The sequence below is a fragment of the Sphaeramia orbicularis genome, chromosome 2 (genome assembly GCF_902148855.1).
Source record: "Sphaeramia orbicularis chromosome 2, fSphaOr1.1, whole genome shotgun sequence".
Taxonomy (NCBI): Eukaryota; Metazoa; Chordata; class Actinopteri; order Kurtiformes; family Apogonidae; genus Sphaeramia; species Sphaeramia orbicularis.
Window position 1 is genome coordinate 11626555 of NC_043958.1, and position 19309 is coordinate 11645863.

Below are 19309 nucleotides of genomic sequence, written 5' to 3' on the forward strand. Positions count from 1 at the left end.
ATTACAATGTAGCTTAGAGCCAACAGAATAGAAGCCTTGTCTTTATCCCAGTGGAACATTTGTGAACTGAAGTGACAAACCGGAGGAACAGGCCAAACATTTCTGCTCACAACGTTGCTTGAAGCTTCTGACACAATTAAAAACCAACACTACTACTATTATTCACAGATTTCATTACACGTCATTGTAATAAACAACCAACAGAGGGGAACATATGTTGAGGTAAAATATTCTTGCTGAAATCTGACTGAAACTTACGACGTCTGTGTATTTTTGTTATATTCGTACCCTGATCTTGTCTGAAAATACTTGCTATTTGTACTGAAATGCACACACACACACACACACACACACACACACACACACACACACACACACACACACACACACACACACACACACACACACACACACACACACACACAAAGCATTTAGAGTAATTAGCTGTAGGGGGGTTTATGTCATAGCCCACCCTCCACCCCTCTCTTCCTCTGATAAACCCAAAGCAGACATGAAGTGAGATAAACACTCACACATCCACAAGAACAAACGGCGGCGACAAATAGAGGAGAAGGAGAGGCAGGCAGCTGAGTGGAGACGAAACGCAGTCGAGCGGAGATGTGAACATGTCCGTTTTGGAGTTAGTTCAGCAGAGTCAAGATGTTTTGAGCCGACTACTTTACAATCTGAGCGTGTCAATTAGTGTGTTGACCCGACAGCGCAGGAGTTACAGAGCAACCTGGAGAGCAGGTTAGTTTGTATACGTGAGTGTGTGAGTGTGCGAGTTGACTGCAAAGGTCCAGGTGTGTTTTATTTTATTATTATTTTTTTTTTGTATTAGCATGTTATGTAATATGTGTATTGTTATATGGTGTCTGTTATTTAAATCACTGTTACAGGATGACTGGGAAGGATTTCCTACCATTACAGGGAGGTTCCCTATTGGGTGTTATCTCTGTACATTATTTGAGTGGAATAAAAATGACACTTTTTTTCCCCTTGTGATGTAAGAGAGGATAATGTTACAGGACAGATTCACCATTTATGTTAAATATACTTGTACATGCCTGTTTTTTGCTCATAATATAATGTACTTTCCTACATTTATCTGAAGGTAATATATACACAATGATGCAAAGATTAGGTTTGTTGGTTCAGTAAAGTTCTAATGACCACACATATACATTTTTCAGCCTCTGTATTTAGATACAATCTGATATAAAGTGGCGGAAAAAATTATTAGACCATCAAAAGTCTTCAAAAACAATGGCTATGCAATCAAGTACTAACTCTTGTGTGTATCATGTGACTAAAACAGACAGAAAAGAAAACATGGAATGCCTAAAAGCACTGTTTTTGTCAGTAAAATGCCATAGATATTGATGTAAGAACTGAAATGATTTTGATTATTATCAAGAAAACCATGGAAAATGGATAGATATCAGCTCTGAAATTAAACTACTATGAGCTATTTTTGATGTTATCATTATATTTATCTAAACACATGTACCTTTAGTTGTACCAGGCATTAAAATGAACAAGAAATTGAAGAAAACAAGGGTGGTGTAATAATTTTTTCTGCGACTGTATATGAAGTATGTACAACAGTAAAAATAACAGCTTCTATAAACCAAAATGGTCATATTTAGGGTGACCTCCCTTTGCACGTAACATGTCTTTATCCCTTTTTTACAGACAATATGAGATTTATAGCATTAATTTTCACATGTTGTATACCAGGTTTTATTCAACCCATGTCAGATGTTTCTAAAAGTTTGTGTTGTTTCTTGTCATGGGGTCAAAGGTCACACCAAATAGTGACGTTAACCTTTGGAGCCCCTTTTTCATTTCAACTCTGCTAACACAACAAAGTAATCAGTATTGACAGTGAATGAGAACATTTTTATATGCGCAGAGTTTTATGAAATCTATATTTAACCTCACCTTTAATGGTCAGATCTCTTTAAAATAACAATAGAAAATATGTAAACATGACTTTGTATGTATTATTAAACTTAAATATTCATGTTTCGACTCCACAGTGTCAAGAATAAGAAGCCAAAAGTTGGAGACAATCAGTAAATATAGTATAGATGTAGTCTGCTGTAAATGTGGACCGGTAGGGGCACTATCTGTCCTCCCTTCAGACTCTCCACCAAAGACAGTCATGCCTCTTGAGCACTCCACTCTTTGGTGCTTGACCTTGGTAACTGATTACCTGAAATAGCCCTTGTAAGTGAGTAAATTGATAACTTACCTGTCCATGTGTGCATCGATGGTGGAAAAGTTTGCTAGACTGTTCACCGGCTGTGAAGGTTAAGGGACAACTATGACAGAAACAGAAACACAAAGGCATTGATTAGAAAACTAAGAAGACAGGTAGAAAGATGTCTGTCGTCTTCTGCTGTCAACCTACAGTAAAGAGGCGCAATCATAAATGTATCCAGACTAACAGACAAGGTGAGTGTTGTCTTTATGATAATTGAGCATTCACGGTTAAATTCAAACTGTTTCTTGCAGAGTCAGAAAGCAAACAGGGGAGAAGATTAGGAGTGATAGTGTTTCTTTGTATACATAAGATTGGAGATCGATTTTTATTTGAGTTTTTCTGTCCAAATAAGGATATCCCATCTGTTTTGTCAATACCACTAATGATACTAAAAGACTGGGTGCTGCCTCAGGTTTTACGGTTCCAGTTAAAGCAACGAAGTTTTTATAGACCAACTATCTGATAAGGAAAAGTATAGATCCTGGATGACTGTAGTCCACTGAATATGACTGTTTGTATTCATTAGTGTTACGTCTATAGACTGTGATAGAACTACTTTAATAATATCTGTGCACAGTGCAACAGCAGCTGTACAGTATCTTTTTTCAACCATTGGCTCTTAGTTAAAGATGACTGTATTTGCTCCAGTAAAACACTGTGGATTGTTAAAGGAAAAACGCTTCAATTGGCTTAAGTTGGGAAAAAATACAGGCCAGTCCTCAGTGTCTTTTAACCTACTTTCCATTCCTATTCCCTCATTTTATATGATTTATGTCAATGTCTATATTAGAGATTTGTATTGGTTTAATTACTGATTGACCCACTATTTTTTTATTTTAATAAAAAAAATGCAAAAACGGGCCATCTATCTATCTATCTATCTATCTATCTATCTATCTATCTATCTATCTATCTATCTATCTATCTATCTATCTATCTATCTATCTATCTATCTATCTATCTATCTATCTATCTATCTATCTATTAAAAATAAATGAATAGATAAATAAATAGAAATAAAATAAAAAATAAGATAAATAAAGAAAGATAAATAAATAGATAAATAAAAAATAAAATGAAAACATTGTCCTTTTTGAGTCTTTTCTGTCATATTTGTCTTGCGTTTTATTATATATAATAGTTGCTCTTTTTTTTTTATCTTGCATCTCCTGCTATAGCTTATCGTGTCCTTTAATGTCATCTGAATCTTATTGTGTATTTTACATAGTTGTTTTTTGTTGTATTTTATATCATTTTCATCTTGATACATCTTTTACATTGTTTTTGACTTGTTCATGTCTTTACCATAATTTTCATCTTGATGCGTTTTTTGTTGTTTTCAACTATTTTCTGGAGTTTTGTGTCTTTTTTTGTGATTTTCATTGTATCTCTTTCTGCATTATTTGTATTTTTTTGTCTTGCTGGGTCCATGTAGTTTCCGTCTTGTGTGTCATTTTTGTCTCATGTCTTATTGAGGGTTGATATGTTGTTTTTTGTCTTATTCGTGTCGTTCCATCTTTTGTCGTTGGATCTTTTCCATTATGCTTATCATTTCTTACATTTAGGTCTTGTTCATACTCTTACTCCATTAAAATTAGGAGAATGAATTAACGTATAGTATTGATCTGCAATTAATCTAATCCTGAGCCTTCTTTTGGATTATGAGAAAAGCTTTCATATTTGTTAATTTATGATAAGTAAGCCACTTGTTTTATCATAAATAGGAGTGTTCCAGAAAAGTAGCAGCTGCTGCACACATGATCCAGTGGACTAAAGTGTGAACTGTTATGACTTCAGGTTGTTTGGTGGAAACTAGAGCAGCAGAAGCAGAATATATGGATTATTTTTACTGTCACAAACATGAGGAAAACTGCCAAAGGTCGATTAGTGTTTGTTTGTCAGCTTCTAGCTCAGCCAGGTATATTTGTAGGGAGATTTCCACACAAACACAGCGGGAAGGCGGAGCAGACGACAGAGGAGGTGGTGTAATAGCTCGGCAAACTTCGACAGGTGTGTGTGTTTGTTTGCGTGTGTGCGGGTGAGACTGGGAGTGTTTGGAAATGAGGTGATGATCTGTGGAAATGTGGAGATAAAGACGATGAGGGAGGAAGAGGAGGACGGACAGCAGGCCGGGATGAAGGAATGCGTAGGGGAAAAGAAATGTGGAGCAGAAAGGTTTGTCTCCATCTCACTGGAGGAGATGAAGAGCTACTACAGATACAACCAGTGTTGTCAGCTGCTGCAGAGTGAGTTTTATAGGGATGTGTGTGTGTGCGTTAACACTCCTTAAGTTCTATTTCCATTTAATGTTCACAGTATTTGTCTCTGAAACATGAATGCTCTGCTTCAAGCTAAAAACATGATAAAAAACAAAAAAAAAACAAAAAATTCAATAGTGACTGGTTTGTTTTCACAGAGCTGCTGTGGCTTGGAAAATGTTGCTATTTTTTGCATGAACTGACCTTGTTTTTCATAATCCATTACAGATATGGTATGTTTTTCTCCCTTGTTTTGAGAACCTAAGTGATAATTCCAGGGATTTCTTTATCTCCCACTTTCAAAAGGACATATAAACTACTCCTTTCACCTTTAAATGGGAGCAGCAGTTCCCTTTTTATACTCAATTTATTTATCTTTTACCCATTTATCAGATTTCAACTATTACTTTCATTAAATACCGGCATCAGGAGTGAGCCACAGTTCTAGTATTCATCCTTTAAAATATAAATAAATCATGCGTTATGAGTTATGAGTGTTTCTCTCAAATGAAAGGAGCTTCCATTACAGCTTTACTTAAATCACAAGGCAGTAATTCTTATCAAATCAAAAATAAAGCTGATACTGACTGTAGATGTTGGTAAAAAAAATTGGTCTTTAAGTCTTTTTATGTTTTCTTGTAGACAGAGATTCACTAAACTAAAAAAAACAGTATTTGCTGTAATCATTTTTGTCCTGTTGTCCATGGCCGATCAAAGAGTGTGGGAAAAGAACTGATGCTTTAGAGTATTTCAGAAAACTACATCCTTGTTTACTCAAGGTGGTATCATTACAGGACATGTGTGCACGTGCAGCAGAGAGATGAGTGTCTACGTCGAGTGTTTCTACATCATTGATCATGCACGGGTGACTGTGTGTGTGTACAATGATTTTGCTTTTCATTGACAGTTCTGGTCTATTCTGGTTGTTTTCCTACAAGTCTATATTTAGTAATGTGTATTTTTAGGATGAGCTATTTTGGAAATACCGAGACACATGCTGCTTTTTAGATGTGAGACACAAGAGCCTTTACCTTTTTGTTCTTGGCTTCTTATTTTCAACTGTTCAAATATTAAACCTCCATCCATTGTTTAGTTTGCTTCTTGTTTAAAGTAGGGAACCAAATATGCATTTGTCATTGTTTTAAAAAGCATTCAATCTTGACTGATTTCCTCTGTGATTTGCTACAGATTCTATTAAACTTAGAGACCTGTGTGACATTTTTGGAAAATAGCCCTCTATTTCATATTCATCCCATCCTAACTAATTTAATCACGTCTGCCAATGAGGACACTATCCATCTGTCTGTCAAAAACTTCTGCGCCAAATTTCATGAAACCTGGTGGAAAGACAGCATGGGCCGCAGATGAACCAGGGCTGGATCAGTCTGAAGCATTACTATGTAAGAGAGTGATTTACAGGACTGTCAACCTTCTAGATTACAAATAACTTTTCTCCTTTTAATTTAAAGCATTTTAAAATATGGTCAAGTTGATGAGAAACTTAACTGGATTCACTTTTAAAACATATATATTTGCCTGAGAATCCAGAGTTGTTGTTGTTACACCTCTCTACCATGTGAGCACTCTGGGTATTGTGTCATATTCTATTGTATTTTTCCATTTAGTTAAGATATATTTCTGCCACTTCTGCTTTATTTGATAGTAAGATTTAGCGCAGGCAGTGGTTGAAACTTGAAGAGACCCAAAAATACAGAAAAGGGAAATTTTGTGTTGCCTTGAGACCTGTACAGCAACATTTTTTTTCTCCTGGTTCTCATACAGTGAAAGGACTGACCTGCAGTGATGAATAAATGGATAAATCTGCCTTTCTGGTTGATTCATAGAAATTTTAGAGACAAATGACACTGAAAGATACAGAATGCCAATGCTGATTGATCACTGTAACCATCTACCATAACCCGTAACGACCCAAACATCCACTGCTGACCAAATCATCTACTGATCTAAACTGTTTAATACCTGTTGATCCACTAATCCTATCAACACATGTAAATAATTGATGTAAAATACAGTTTGTCATCTTTTCATGGTCATCAGATATGACCCATTTGGACGTTCAGAGGCTCCATAGTGAACGTGGAAACAGTCACCTTCTACAACATTGATTCACCAGTAAAACCCATGGAGCTGGATCAATGACAGTGGATGGAGGCAATTGGTTTATGTTTAGTTAATGATAGATTCATTTAAAAAGTTACTTTTCCCTCAGTTTTCTCTGTTTCTGATATAATAACCTCCAACTTGAATCTGAGCTTTTCTGAAAATCTACATGATCAGTGAATTAAATATAGGAAAATACATGCTTTACACTTAAAAAATGCAAAATAAAGAAGATAATACTGCAATAAATGGTGATAAATAACTTAAAGTTTAAATAGAGAGAAAAATTAAATTGGGCTCTGAAAAAAAAGCAGCACTGGGTCTTTATGGGTTAATGTGTTTGTCTATGTATTTTCTACTCAAGAAATAAACAATCCTGCAAACATCCTCCCCTCCAAATCTGCCATAGTTACAATATGTTACAAATAACTTCTGGCATCAGATCTGTAATATTGAAATTCTAAATGTATCAAACACATATGAGAGCTATATACAAAAGTTGCACACTTTAGAAAAGGGGTCTCAAACATGCAGCCCAGGGGCCAAAACTGGCCTGCCAAAAGGTCCAAAATCTGGCCCGTGGGATGGATTTGAGAAGTGAAAAAATTACACTGAAGATATTAACAATCAAGGGTGTCAAACTCATTTTAGTTCAGGTTCCACAAACAGACCAATACCATCTAAAGTAAAACAATAGCATAATAACCTATAATAGAGACAACTCCATTTTTCTGGGTTCAACTGGACTAGTTTTGCTCTTTTGAAACTAGTCCAGATGAACCTCGAAAAACTACCAAGAAGAACAATGACCTGGGCAAATGAGAAATTGAATGAGAAATTGTTCTTATTTTAGTTCCACCTTCCAAATTTTCAACATTATGCTTGTTACCAAATGTTTGTATAACATTGTGCGTGATGCACATGTAGAAATGATAAATTGAGGCATAATATTATTAAAACTGCAAATTTTGTTTTTTTCAGGTTATTCACATGGATAATTTGTAAATGTAAATATTTTCATAATTCAATGTTTTTTTATTGCACTAAAACAAAGATAAAAAGTTGTCATTATTTATAGGTTATGATACAATTACTTTACTGGTCTTGCACTTGAGATCAAATTTGGCTGAATGCGGCCCCTGGAAGAAATGAGTTTGACACCCCTGTTTTAGAGGGACATTAAAAGCAGAGAACAGAGAGGAGAGGATCAGCAGAAAACAGTCCAGGCTACTGCGACAGGGAATTGACATTATTAATCTACAGAACTCATTCAAAAAGCTAATTTAATTGTAGATGTAACAATGTAGCAGACAATCAAAATGCCCCTTGTTTAGTTTCTTTTCTGTGGTTTTGTACATTAGGTGTTTTCTTTGTAACTTCCTCTGGTACTTCCCTGACAGATGACCTATCGTGACTGATATCAGCGACACCCCACGGTGCAAAACTTCCCCTTTCACAGTTATTCACATGATTTTTGCAAACTGCTTCTCATCATTTTAATAATCTTTCCCTGAAGTCCCCGCCTACTCTTTCTTTTTTCTTTTGTTTATACTGTATGTGTGCGTTCAAAGTAATCCTGACCCTATATAATCTGTTCTCTCTTCTTCTGTTTTGAGTTCATGGTCTACATCCTGTGACTTTAACATTTAGCCATTAAGGACTGTGCTGTCAAACCTCTTATGTTGAGTTCATGCTGAGTTTACACTCTGTATTTTAATCTTTGTAGTGCGTTGCAGTAGAAAACAGCATTTGGAACACCTCATCATATCAACACGCAAAGTCTAGTGTATCTGTATTATCTTCATTTTTCCAAGTACGACAATTACCACGTCTCAAAGATCATGAGAACTGGCAAGCAGTGACCAGTTGGTGTCATGCCAGTGTTTATATTATGGTCTAATTTAACACAGCGAGCATCTTATCATGTCTGAATTTAGCGTTAACGAAATCAGGTGAATGGGCATCAACTTAAATCAAACAATAACCACAAGCTCAGGATGTGAGAACAATTCTTAGTAGAATAATTGTGTGAACGTCAAAAAATGGCTAATCTGGCTCACTAGGGTTTGTTGGTGCTAAATAAATAGGATAGATTTTTATTTTTGCAGTGTGGCCCAGAGTCTTGGTTCACATCAGTCCTCTGTTCTGCTACTAACACAAATGAGAGCTGCTTCATTTTAGGCTACGACGCTAAACATTCACCTTGTTTTAACCACAGATATTATTTTTGAGGATACTTGATGTATTTTCACTTATTCTAGGCCAGTGCTTCCAAACTTTTTTTGGTTTGTGACCCCATTTTAACATCACAAATTTCTGGTGACCCCAGACATTTTTTTGGAAAAATTAATTTGTTTTTGACTATGTAATAGTTCGATATACTATGTTGCAAACAAACATTAATTATAGATGGCATTTAGACTATATAATAAATATAATGCTACTTTTTGGTGTCTGCTTCTCAGTTTCTCTTGGAGATGTCTTAGCGGGGCCAAGAGGGAGAAGAAATCTTTCCATTTTCAGTTCGGTCTGGTTTTCTGACTGCAACTGTGTCTGGGCGTAGTAATGCATGTGGTCACATGAGCGGGTCAATCAAGATATTTCCCTCTCAGATATTATATCCTGCATCGTATTTGAACTTGATTTTTATTAGGAAAAGTGTGTGGCGTTTTTAATTATAATGAAATATATATTGAATCATTTAAAAAATGTTATTAGTAATTATTCTTTTTTTTATTATTAATAAATTTCAGGTGACTCCATTTGATTTCCAGGCGACCCCACGGTCGAAAAATACTGTTCTAGGCCCTATAAACCGACTTTTCCTACTTAATTCATATTTCATTGTTGGTCTATTAAGGGTACACAAACAGGTCAGTGCATCACATACTAAATATAATCTGTGTTTTCCTGTATTGATTGTCTTCTCCTGGCAATCAGACAATTATTATTTTGACTTATACTAAAGAATTAAAGCTTTTTTTTTTATAGCTCAGTGATTGAGGTAAGAAGAGGAACCAAACAGCTTTGCAAAACATATTTTACGGAAAAGGAAAACACAACTGAGACTTTCTTCTTTTAGCCAGTGAACTAGTATTAGAAACACTACAAATATAAGTGGGCCCTTTGTTCAGTGTGAGGTATGTAAGGCCATAAGTGAATCAGCAATAAATCTTATTACTGTGTTGAATGCCTCATTGTCTTCATATTGTTAATTTTATTTATATCAGGTTGTGAGTTAAAGTGGGTTTTGTAATTCTTTAGAGCCATGTAGTCTAATGACAAGTTTTTCCATCTTTTAGCCCAATCTTCAGCTTCATAAGAATCTGATTAATGCTGTGAGAAGCTGATGAGAATCTTTCCTGTCCTGTGAAGTTTGTGTCGGGATGCAGAGTGATTTAATCACAGAAAGGAAGAAAACGGTTTAGTTTAGAATCAGAGGTCACTGTGGTTACTTGTGGCAGGATTTGAGACATAGTCATATATGTTGGAGTTGGATGTGATGTTGTGAGTATCTCTGACAAGTTCAACAACCTTTAGGAAAGCTGGAAAAGTCTTGTGTCATTTATTTAAAGTCTAAAACAAACAGTATTTGCACATTGAGAGATCTTGCTGTTGCATTAAGGGGGATACAATATGTTCCTGTTTGTTAATATTATTTATCACGGTCATTTAACAATTTTATCTAATGAAATTTTGTCAGTAGATATTAGATTTTGCTTTTCTGCCTTTCTTTATCCAATCCAACTTTATTTGTAAAGCACTTTAAAACAACCGCAGTAGACCAAAGTGTGGTACAGAAGAATAAATAAAAACCAAAATAAAAGAATAAAATACAAGAATAGATTAAAAGACATAGAACTGTACAAAAAAAAAAACAGTGATGTACAGAAGAAGAATAAATAAAACCTAAATAAAAGAATAAAAGGCCCCAAAAGCACAATCAAAATTATTTTAAGAATGAATTATTTTCTATAACTTTTTAGATGGCCTAGGTGCTGTTCAACGTTTTTAAGTTTGTGGAAGATTCAGGCATACAACACAAGATATATTTTCAGATAATTTTGGACTATTAATACCATATCTTGTACAAATAAAATTGGAAATTATGGAGCAGATGGTGCCCAAAATGTCTTGGTCACATATTTGAATTCTTGCTTGAATCATTGTGATCACTAAGTGTGTGACTTTTCTCTGAATGTGTGATTATAGGAACTTGTATTATCACATGTTGTTTTGAAAAATGAAAGAAAGTAGCACCTTATGACTAAGAACTTAAAAACAGATTGAGACAAAATGGCGAATCTGAAAAAGACTTGGTACTATATTAGTCAAAACAACTTGAATTTCAGTAATGTGTGTGTTGATGCGATGAAATTTTGACATTAAGCATTATAAGACTGGTGAATTTTAAAGAAAGTCATATTTATGTTTCAATTTCAGCATGATTAATATGCAAAATGACAAATGCCTCTTGTCATATGTAGCCACGTCTCCACAGTTTCCACAGCAGATTAATACTGTTTACCTCTGACTGAAAATAGAAAACTGTTGGGCTTTTCCTCATCATACTAAATATAGCTAAAAGCACATGTTAACACCTGTTATGAAGTCATTTTTGGTCTTTCTATCACACACCTTCACTCAAGCCGTCCACCTGCTGTCACCTTTTTGTCCTCCTACATATCCTCCACCACTTCCTTCATTTCTGTGACTCGTTTCTTGTCAATTGGTGTCTTCCTGTTTACACTGGAGCAGGCCAACTGTTTGATCCTGTAGCGGAAGGAGTCGATAGTGTTTGGTCTCTGCTGACACAGACAAGAGGGGGAAAAGTCCTGAATAATCATTAATCTCAGAGGTTATTCCAGCTCTCGTCTGCAGCACATCCCTCACACACACACAGGTCTCTGTTGCATCCCGTTCAGTCTGATGTGCATCCCATGGAAACACACAGATGTGCTTTTACCCAAACTCTTTACGGAAGTAGCTTTGAGGACTTCACATGTGTCACCCCATCTGACTGCATCATATTAATCGCTGTATTCCTTGACAACATAATGATCCTTTAATAAGAGAAACCATTACACTTAAAGAGCTACAGCAACTGTTAAAATTCAGTATTTGGAGACAGATCTGGGAGATTGAGGCAAAAATGTTATCACGATGACTCTATCACGATAAATATCACAAACTAGAAAAGCACTTGGAGAGCGCAGACCTCTGCCAAGGCAGATCAGTCCCTTTTTTTTTAAGGCTGTCCACATATTTCCTGTATTTTCTTGTTATATCTGAAGAAAAGAGAATGAGAAATAGATATGCATGTTCTTTTCAACCCTGAAAACAAAGACAAAGGTGGACTAATACTTCTGTACAGTACTGTAGTCGACCTCTATTGATTAACTGCTGATATCTGAAAAACATGACAGGAACCGGAACACTGAAGAGGTGAACGAACCAGAAAATCAATCTAGATTGTCCAAAGGTAAAATGGATGTGAGTGCACCTAAATCTACACATGGAACATGAACAATAAATAAATAAATAAAGCAGATCAGTAAATTTTCAGTAAATATGGAAAGGTTTTCAGTATTTGCTCATGTTGCAGTCAGAAGTTTATGTGACTGAAGCTGTGGTCTCCTGTTTAAGCTATTAGTTTCATCTAAACTTTATGTGATTGTTATAATAAAGAGAGACTTCTGTACAAGTCTTTGAGGTGGAGCTGTGCATTTGAGGCTGAAACTGCTGGCGCATAAATCACCCAAAACAGGAAGTGAACTATTAAAAACCCTCGACCTTTTCCTGTCCCACTTCCAATGTTCTTTATCACCCGAATCGAACTAAATGCACTGACAGAGACTTATTATTACATTCAGATGGGGTCAAATCCGTCACTTTATGTTCGTTGATAATCTCATCTCAGACTAAACAGAGGAACTCCTCTTTAATTTAGCCTTAATCTAATTCCTAATCTGACATTGTCATTGTTTTTCATCTCCTTGTGCTTAATCTTGTTCAGGCCTTTGTCTGTTTCTGATTATACATACTGAAGTTTTCTTAGCCTTTTTTTAATAATATTTATAGAGACAAAAGCACACTGAGAAAGAATGATGAAAACTGTGGTATTTTGTTTTTGTGTGAAGAAAAATACAGCCATTGATAATACTCCCATTTGAATATGATCTTAAACCTATATGGACTGATCTTTCATCTGTTTCAGTCAGAATGGAAAATGTAGAAAATACATCGTATCCTGCTTTTGTTCAACTTCAAATAAAATTATAATGTGCAGGTTAATCAGATTTGTTTAACGCATCAAATCTATTGGTGAACAGTATATAAATATGATCCTGATATTTTTTTAATATGTAAACATACTGTAAATTTTTAAAAAGCTACATCATTAAAATTAGGCTACGTTCACACTGCAGGTCTTGATGCTCACTTCAGATTATTAGCTGAAATCTGCGGTTATTCACATAATTTAAAAGGACATCAGATGGTTGCTTAAGTCAGATAAAATGTGATATATAAAGATATATTGGATCCAGAACCATATATGATAATGGCCTGGGACTGATATGGAAAAAAAACTGAACTGCGCTGTTGTGATTGTCATGAAAAATCAGATACGGGTCACATATGTGCAAAAAAAGTCAGATTTGGGCAACTTTTGCCTGCAGTTTGAACGTAGTCACAGCCAAATTAACAGTTTTAATGATGAATCTCTCCATTTAAGTGTTAATGTGTCTGTTAAATTCATTAATAAATAGAATGGGTTTCGTGTAGGTGGTCAGAAAAAACTAACATTTTAATATGTGCTGCAAGGAATTTTCATTATTTTCTGACAATTTACAGCCAAAATGAAGTTTGAAACTTCAAACAACAGTAGATTCATGATAAATAAAATAATAATTCACTCACAGATATAACAGTCACTACTGTGGTTAAATATTACATGTGGAATATTTTAATTTAACCTTGTATATTCTTAAATTTAGTGGAATATGTTATTATTTTTTGCCTCAAAAAATACACTAAAGAGGAAGAAGACAGGGGAACAACATAATAGATGTAAAAGGCATTTCAGGATGTTAATTCTGAGGAACAGAAACTGTTGTAGTTTGCATTTTAAAGTGTGAGCTCTATTTATTACTTTAACTCGAAACTTGCACAGAAAAGACAAACAGCAGCGCAAACAAACACTATTGACATATCAGAGGTTAAAGGTCATCATGAGGGTTAAGTTTCATTTACCTGTGATGGGCATTACATAAAAATGAACCCACAAAACCTCGGCCAGAAAGACACGTAAAGAAAAACAAACAAACAAAAAACCATACTCATACAGGGGAGCAATGACAGAAATAGCAAAAATATACACACACTGCAAAAATCAAAATCTTACCAAGTGTATTTTTTTCATCTGGAGTCAAAATATCTCATCACACTTAAAATAAGACATAATCACCTAAAGAGTAACTTGTAAGTGACATTTAAGAACTTGTTTATAGACAATAGATCTTGAAAATCTTATTTTAAGAAATCTTACCAAGATAGATGGCAATTTTTTTCTGCTTAATTCAAGATTTTCTGCCAATGGAACAAGTGAAAATTATCTTGGTAAGATTTCTTAAAATATGATTTTCAAGATCTATTGTCTAAAAACAAGTTCTTAAATGTCACTTACAAGTTACTCTTTAGGTGATTATGTCTTATTTTAAGTGTGATGAGATATTTTGACAAGAAATGAGAAAAATACACTTCGTCAGATTTTGATTTTTGCAGTGCTGTAACCCAAAATAGATTTAATGGGACATAACATGTATATTTTCTATTCCATTCGTTCCTTCCAGAAACCCTTTTCCCCTGTATAAGATTAACACCAAACATACAAAGGTTTTCTAAGCCTTTTTTCATATATACATGCACTGATGAATAATAGGAAGACACATGTGTTTGCATTTGTCCTATTATAACATTACTTTAGGGCTGCACAAAAAATAGAAACAAGCAACAGAAAAGTGACTTTCTCTGTGGCTTTTCCTGCAGGTACACATTTTATGAATTGAGCTCCTGAGGGTCTCTTTGCACTAATTTAACTTTGCACTGGTTCATTACATGGCACACTGGGTCCCCCTGCTGTTTCCACTGAGTTTTGTATCTGCGCAGATAAAATTAATCTGTTTTTTTTTTTTTTTTTAAGTCTGTCACATTCTTTTTTTTTTTTTTTCCCCCAATTATCTTTATTAGATTTTTATCACATTTTTACAACAACAAATGGCTCAGCACAACACCTGGTCTGTATAAAAATAAAAATATGAAGGTGTTGGAAGATAAGCAGAGTATGAAAAAAAGAGTAGACTAATCCAAGATAAAGCAAATAGTACACAGTATGGACTTTGAGTGAGGATAAAAAAAAGATCAGACAATTAAGCAGTGACAGGTGAGATCAGTAGTGATCTTACTGTGAACAAGCAGCAAAGATTTTCAGTCACTGATGAGGTATGAAAGCATAGAAGTGACTGATTAGTTAGTGAAACGAAGGTATGGAGTCCAAATTCTCATAAACTGTCCCTTTGAGGAATGAAGTACACAGGTCAAATATTCCATAGGAAAGCATTCCATAAGGACTTTATGCTTATGGAGTTGTTTTAGAGGGAGGTTTGTCATTTATCCAAGAGCCAGAACTGGATTGTAGTTGTTCTTATTTCTGCCAGTATTACATCATTCACCTGCATTAGTTTGATGCTGATAAGAGACTCAGAAACAGTATGATGATACTAAAGATTAATAGTGTTTTGAAAGTTTTTCCTCCTTTACCTGCAAAATGATCAATGGAGTCTGCAAGTAGAACAGACAAAATAACATTTCTAAGTCAGTAAAAACTATGCACTGTTAGGTTTATTGGAATCTCTAAAGACCTGGAACTATTTTTTGCTGATTTTTCTCTATATTTAACCTTTCCTCAGTCATTTATCATATTTCCTCTGCATTTTTCTGTGGAAATCAGGTATTTTCTTCTATCTAATTTACCAATCATGTAGCATTCAAGGTTATTATATCAGTAACCTAACCATGAACATTGAAGTGAAAGGGATTTTTTCCATAAAATGCATCACTAATTCATAATTTATCAAATTTACTGGTGAATCAGTGCTGCAGAAAATAAGTGTTTCCAGAGCCTCTGAACATCCAAATGAGTCATATCTGATGATGATGAAAAGCTGAGAAACTGCATTTTACCTAAATTATTTACAGGTATTGATAGAATTACTGGCTCAAAAGTTATTAAACATTTTAGATCTGAAGACGCTTCTGGTCGTCTGCATCATCAATCATCAAAATATGTCATTACTTTATTTAGATTTATATTGCGCATATCTATGAATACATCCATATTTATTATTCAGTGAAACAAAAGATTTTAAAATTGGTTTTGCAGCAAAACACAGCTACTCTATATCTTCAGGCTCATAAAAACACATAAATTTCCATCTCACAAATTCGAGATGAGAAAGCGGCTGTGTCAGAGTGAGTCCCTAAACAAGCTGATTAGTATCGGCTGACAGATTATTTGGTTTGGGCCACTCATGACAGATTTTTATATTGTCTGTAGATCAAAACAAAAATGTTAAAGTGGTAATTTAATTTACCAGGTAATGACCATCGACCGTAAGTGGTGACTGTCTATTATATATGACCGCTACAAGATTAGAAGTTCTAAAAGCATAATAAATACAGTTAAAGTCTTTTTATCATTGTAATGTAATAATGTGGAGTTAAATATTCAAGGCTGAAGTGAGTTGCATAATTTTAAGGCTTGTGCAGTATTCATAATAGGGATGGTTAAAAAGTCTGCATTCTGTGTACATGACTCTAATGATGCAATTAACATAACTATGAAAAATAGGAATAAAAATAGATTTTTGCTTATTTATGGAAGTGGTTTTGATTCTTAAATGATATCAATATTAATTTGGATGTTTCAATTTCTTTATCATTGCTTTATTTACTCAATATTTGCTCTTCATTTCCAATAACAGAACCTTTCAATTAGTCTATCACGCAGTTTTCAAGCATGTCTGTCAAAATAAAAGTCCTACGTCAGATCAGAATAAGACCTTAAACATGTAAAGTGTAAAAATGCAACATACACACAGGAAAAGGAATCAAAAAAAGTACCGTCACTTAGGTATTTAATGTAGACTGTTTACCTGTAGTGCAGTATGGTATTAGTACTTGAACCCATATAGACCCAGTGTGGCAATTTCATAAATACATCCATACAACATCCAATAATACATCCATTAATCCATATTTTCTCTCTGTCTAATCTTTCTTAAGTGTTTTATGACCATAAATTATAATATTATTTTCTGCATTTTGCGTTTTTTTTTTTTTTTAAGTCTAAATCAGGTGTTTTACTATATTTAATTTACTGATCATGTAGATGTTTATAAATGCTCAGATTAAAGTTGAGGGTTATTATGTCAGAAATAGAGGAAATGAAAGAAAAACTGACTTTATCACTAACTGAACATAAACCAAGTGTCTCCATCCTCTGTCATTTATCAAACTCGTGATAAATGACAGCTTTTTCGTTTGGTTTTTTTAATTGGTGAATCAATGTTATAGACCGGGGGTGTCAAACTCATTTTAGTTCAGGGGCCACATTCAGCCAAATTTGATCTGAAGTGGGCTGGACCAGTGAAAAAATAGCATAATAATATATAAATAATGTCAACTCCAAACTTTCCTCTGTGTTTTCGAGTGAAAAAAGTAAAATAATGCCATGAAAATGTTCACATCTACCAACTATCCTTTAAAGCAATGTGAATAACATGAACAAACTGACATTTTTTAAGAAAATTAAGTGCAATTTAATAATATTATGTCTCAGTTCATCATTTACACATGTAAATTACAACTTACAGATCACAGTGCATCTACAAATACACACATTTAATAACAGACAGAATTTTGGTAAACTCGCACTTCAGACATTTCAAAATGTTCATATTTGTTCAGGTTATTCGTGTTTTTGTGAAATAATAGTTTGTTTTAGTGTAACTACAGTAAAATGACATGAAAATGTTTACATTTACAAAGAGAAAAAATTGGAGTTGTGAATATTTAGAAGTTATTATGACAGTATTTTACTGATCTGACCCACATGAGATTAAATGGGTCTGTATGTGGAACCTGAACTAAAATGATGAATATCTTCAGTGTAATTTTTGCATTTCACAAATTCATCCCGTGGGCCGGATTTGGAACCTGGGCCGTATGTTTCAGACCTATGTTGTAGAAGATGACCCCCTTCACGTTCAATACGGAGCCTCTAGTGGGTCACATCTGATGACCATGAAAAGATGACAAACTGCATTTTATGCCAATTACTTACATGAATTTATAAGTTTAGTGGAAGAGAAGTATTTAAACATTTAATATTGGTCAGTGATTCAGGTCACCAGTGGCTGTTTGGGTCTTTATGAGTTAAGTAAATAATCTGTATACCTCCACTGTTGTATTTAGCAGTGATCCATAAGTGCATAACTAGTTCTACTGTTGTTTCTATTAGAATGATCTATACTCAGAAAGTATATATTTGCACATCAGAGACTTGTACTCCTGTTACATTGTAGTTAAGCTTTTGGAAAGCCAGTATGAAATGTGATGCTGAGGGCGGACTGTGTGAAGCTCCACCCCCCTGAGCAGGCACATGGGCAATGGGAGGGGGGAGGTGTGTGTGTGTGTGTGTGTGTGTGTGTGTATGAGGTTTTGTGTGTGTGTGTGTGTGTGTGGGCTACCCCGTGCAGTGACAGCTCAGTGAGCGGCTCAAGTGCTCGTCTGTGTCGGAATGGACTGGCTGAACTTCCACCGTGATGTTTTCTGACGAAGTGCGGTAGTGTCTGAATGTGTGTTAACTGTGCGTGGGTGGGTGTACGTGAGGGTTTGTGTACATGTGTGTGAGGGGGGCATACATGTACCGGCAAAATCATGGCTCTGAATCGAGTGTCCCAGCTCTGCCACGATATCACCAGACTGTGGCTGCAACTCAAGATGATGACAGGTAATAGACTGTGTGTGTGTGTGTGTGTGTGTGTTATGGTTGTTTTATAGAGAGGTACTGTGAGACAGCTCCTGTACTGTCCTACAGTACGTCTTATGTCTCTTTGTGTGCTGAGTATCATGTATGTGCAGTAGTATTGTCTTTTATGTGACTACAGTATCACTTAAATTGGAAATGTCTTGAAAAAGTCTTCCTTAAGGCTGAGTGTTTTAACATATTCTGAATTATGAAAATAAGAACCCATGTGTGATGGTATATTTGTCTATGAAGGCCCAATACAAGCAGGAAATATGCTTGTATGGGACAGTTAATAGCGATGCACAACTGATCGTTGTTTATTTTGATTTAGTCATGCACAAAATTAGATGGAATCATGCTCTGAGTGAAATGAATAGGAACAAAAACATTTTACTCTTTGCAGTATAGATCTATTTTGGAAAAACCCCTGTGCGAATTAAAGGGCTGGTGTGGAAGATTCACTGACATCTATAGGTGATGTTGCAGACTGCAATTAACTGAATACTCCTCTCTTTCCAAGTACGCAACAGGATCTACAGAGTGGTGGTCCCGCCCCTTTTGGTTGTGTCC

The 19309-nt window shown here is 35.0% G+C and overlaps 1 protein-coding gene and 1 long non-coding RNA gene across 4 annotated transcripts in view; one reads left to right on the forward strand and one right to left on the reverse strand.

The window, feature by feature from the left end:
- The first annotated feature begins 608 nt into the window (after nucleotides 1-608).
- The window catches only part of mcf2la (mcf.2 cell line derived transforming sequence-like a), a 74116-nt gene continuing 55415 nt past the window's right edge, over nucleotides 609-19309 (forward strand). Inside the window, exon 1 of one of the 3 annotated variants that reach the window (XM_030151716.1) lies at nucleotides 609-750. In XM_030151716.1, the coding sequence (XP_030007576.1) occupies nucleotides 627-750 (124 nt within the window). In that variant the 5' untranslated portion in view covers nucleotides 609-626. Of the gene's footprint in view, nucleotides 751-18457; nucleotides 18722-19309 lie in introns of those variants that run through there. The other 2 variants (XM_030151723.1, XM_030151711.1) reach the window with 2 other exon arrangements.
- LOC115431409 (uncharacterized) overlaps nucleotides 2218-19309 on the reverse strand; it is a 55478-nt gene continuing 38386 nt past the window's right edge. The window contains exons 3-4 of the long non-coding RNA XR_003937097.1: nucleotides 11287-11453; nucleotides 2218-2327 (exon numbers count right to left, since the gene is read on the reverse strand). This is a non-coding gene — a long non-coding RNA (uncharacterized LOC115431409). The remainder of the gene's footprint in view (nucleotides 2328-11286; nucleotides 11454-19309) is intronic.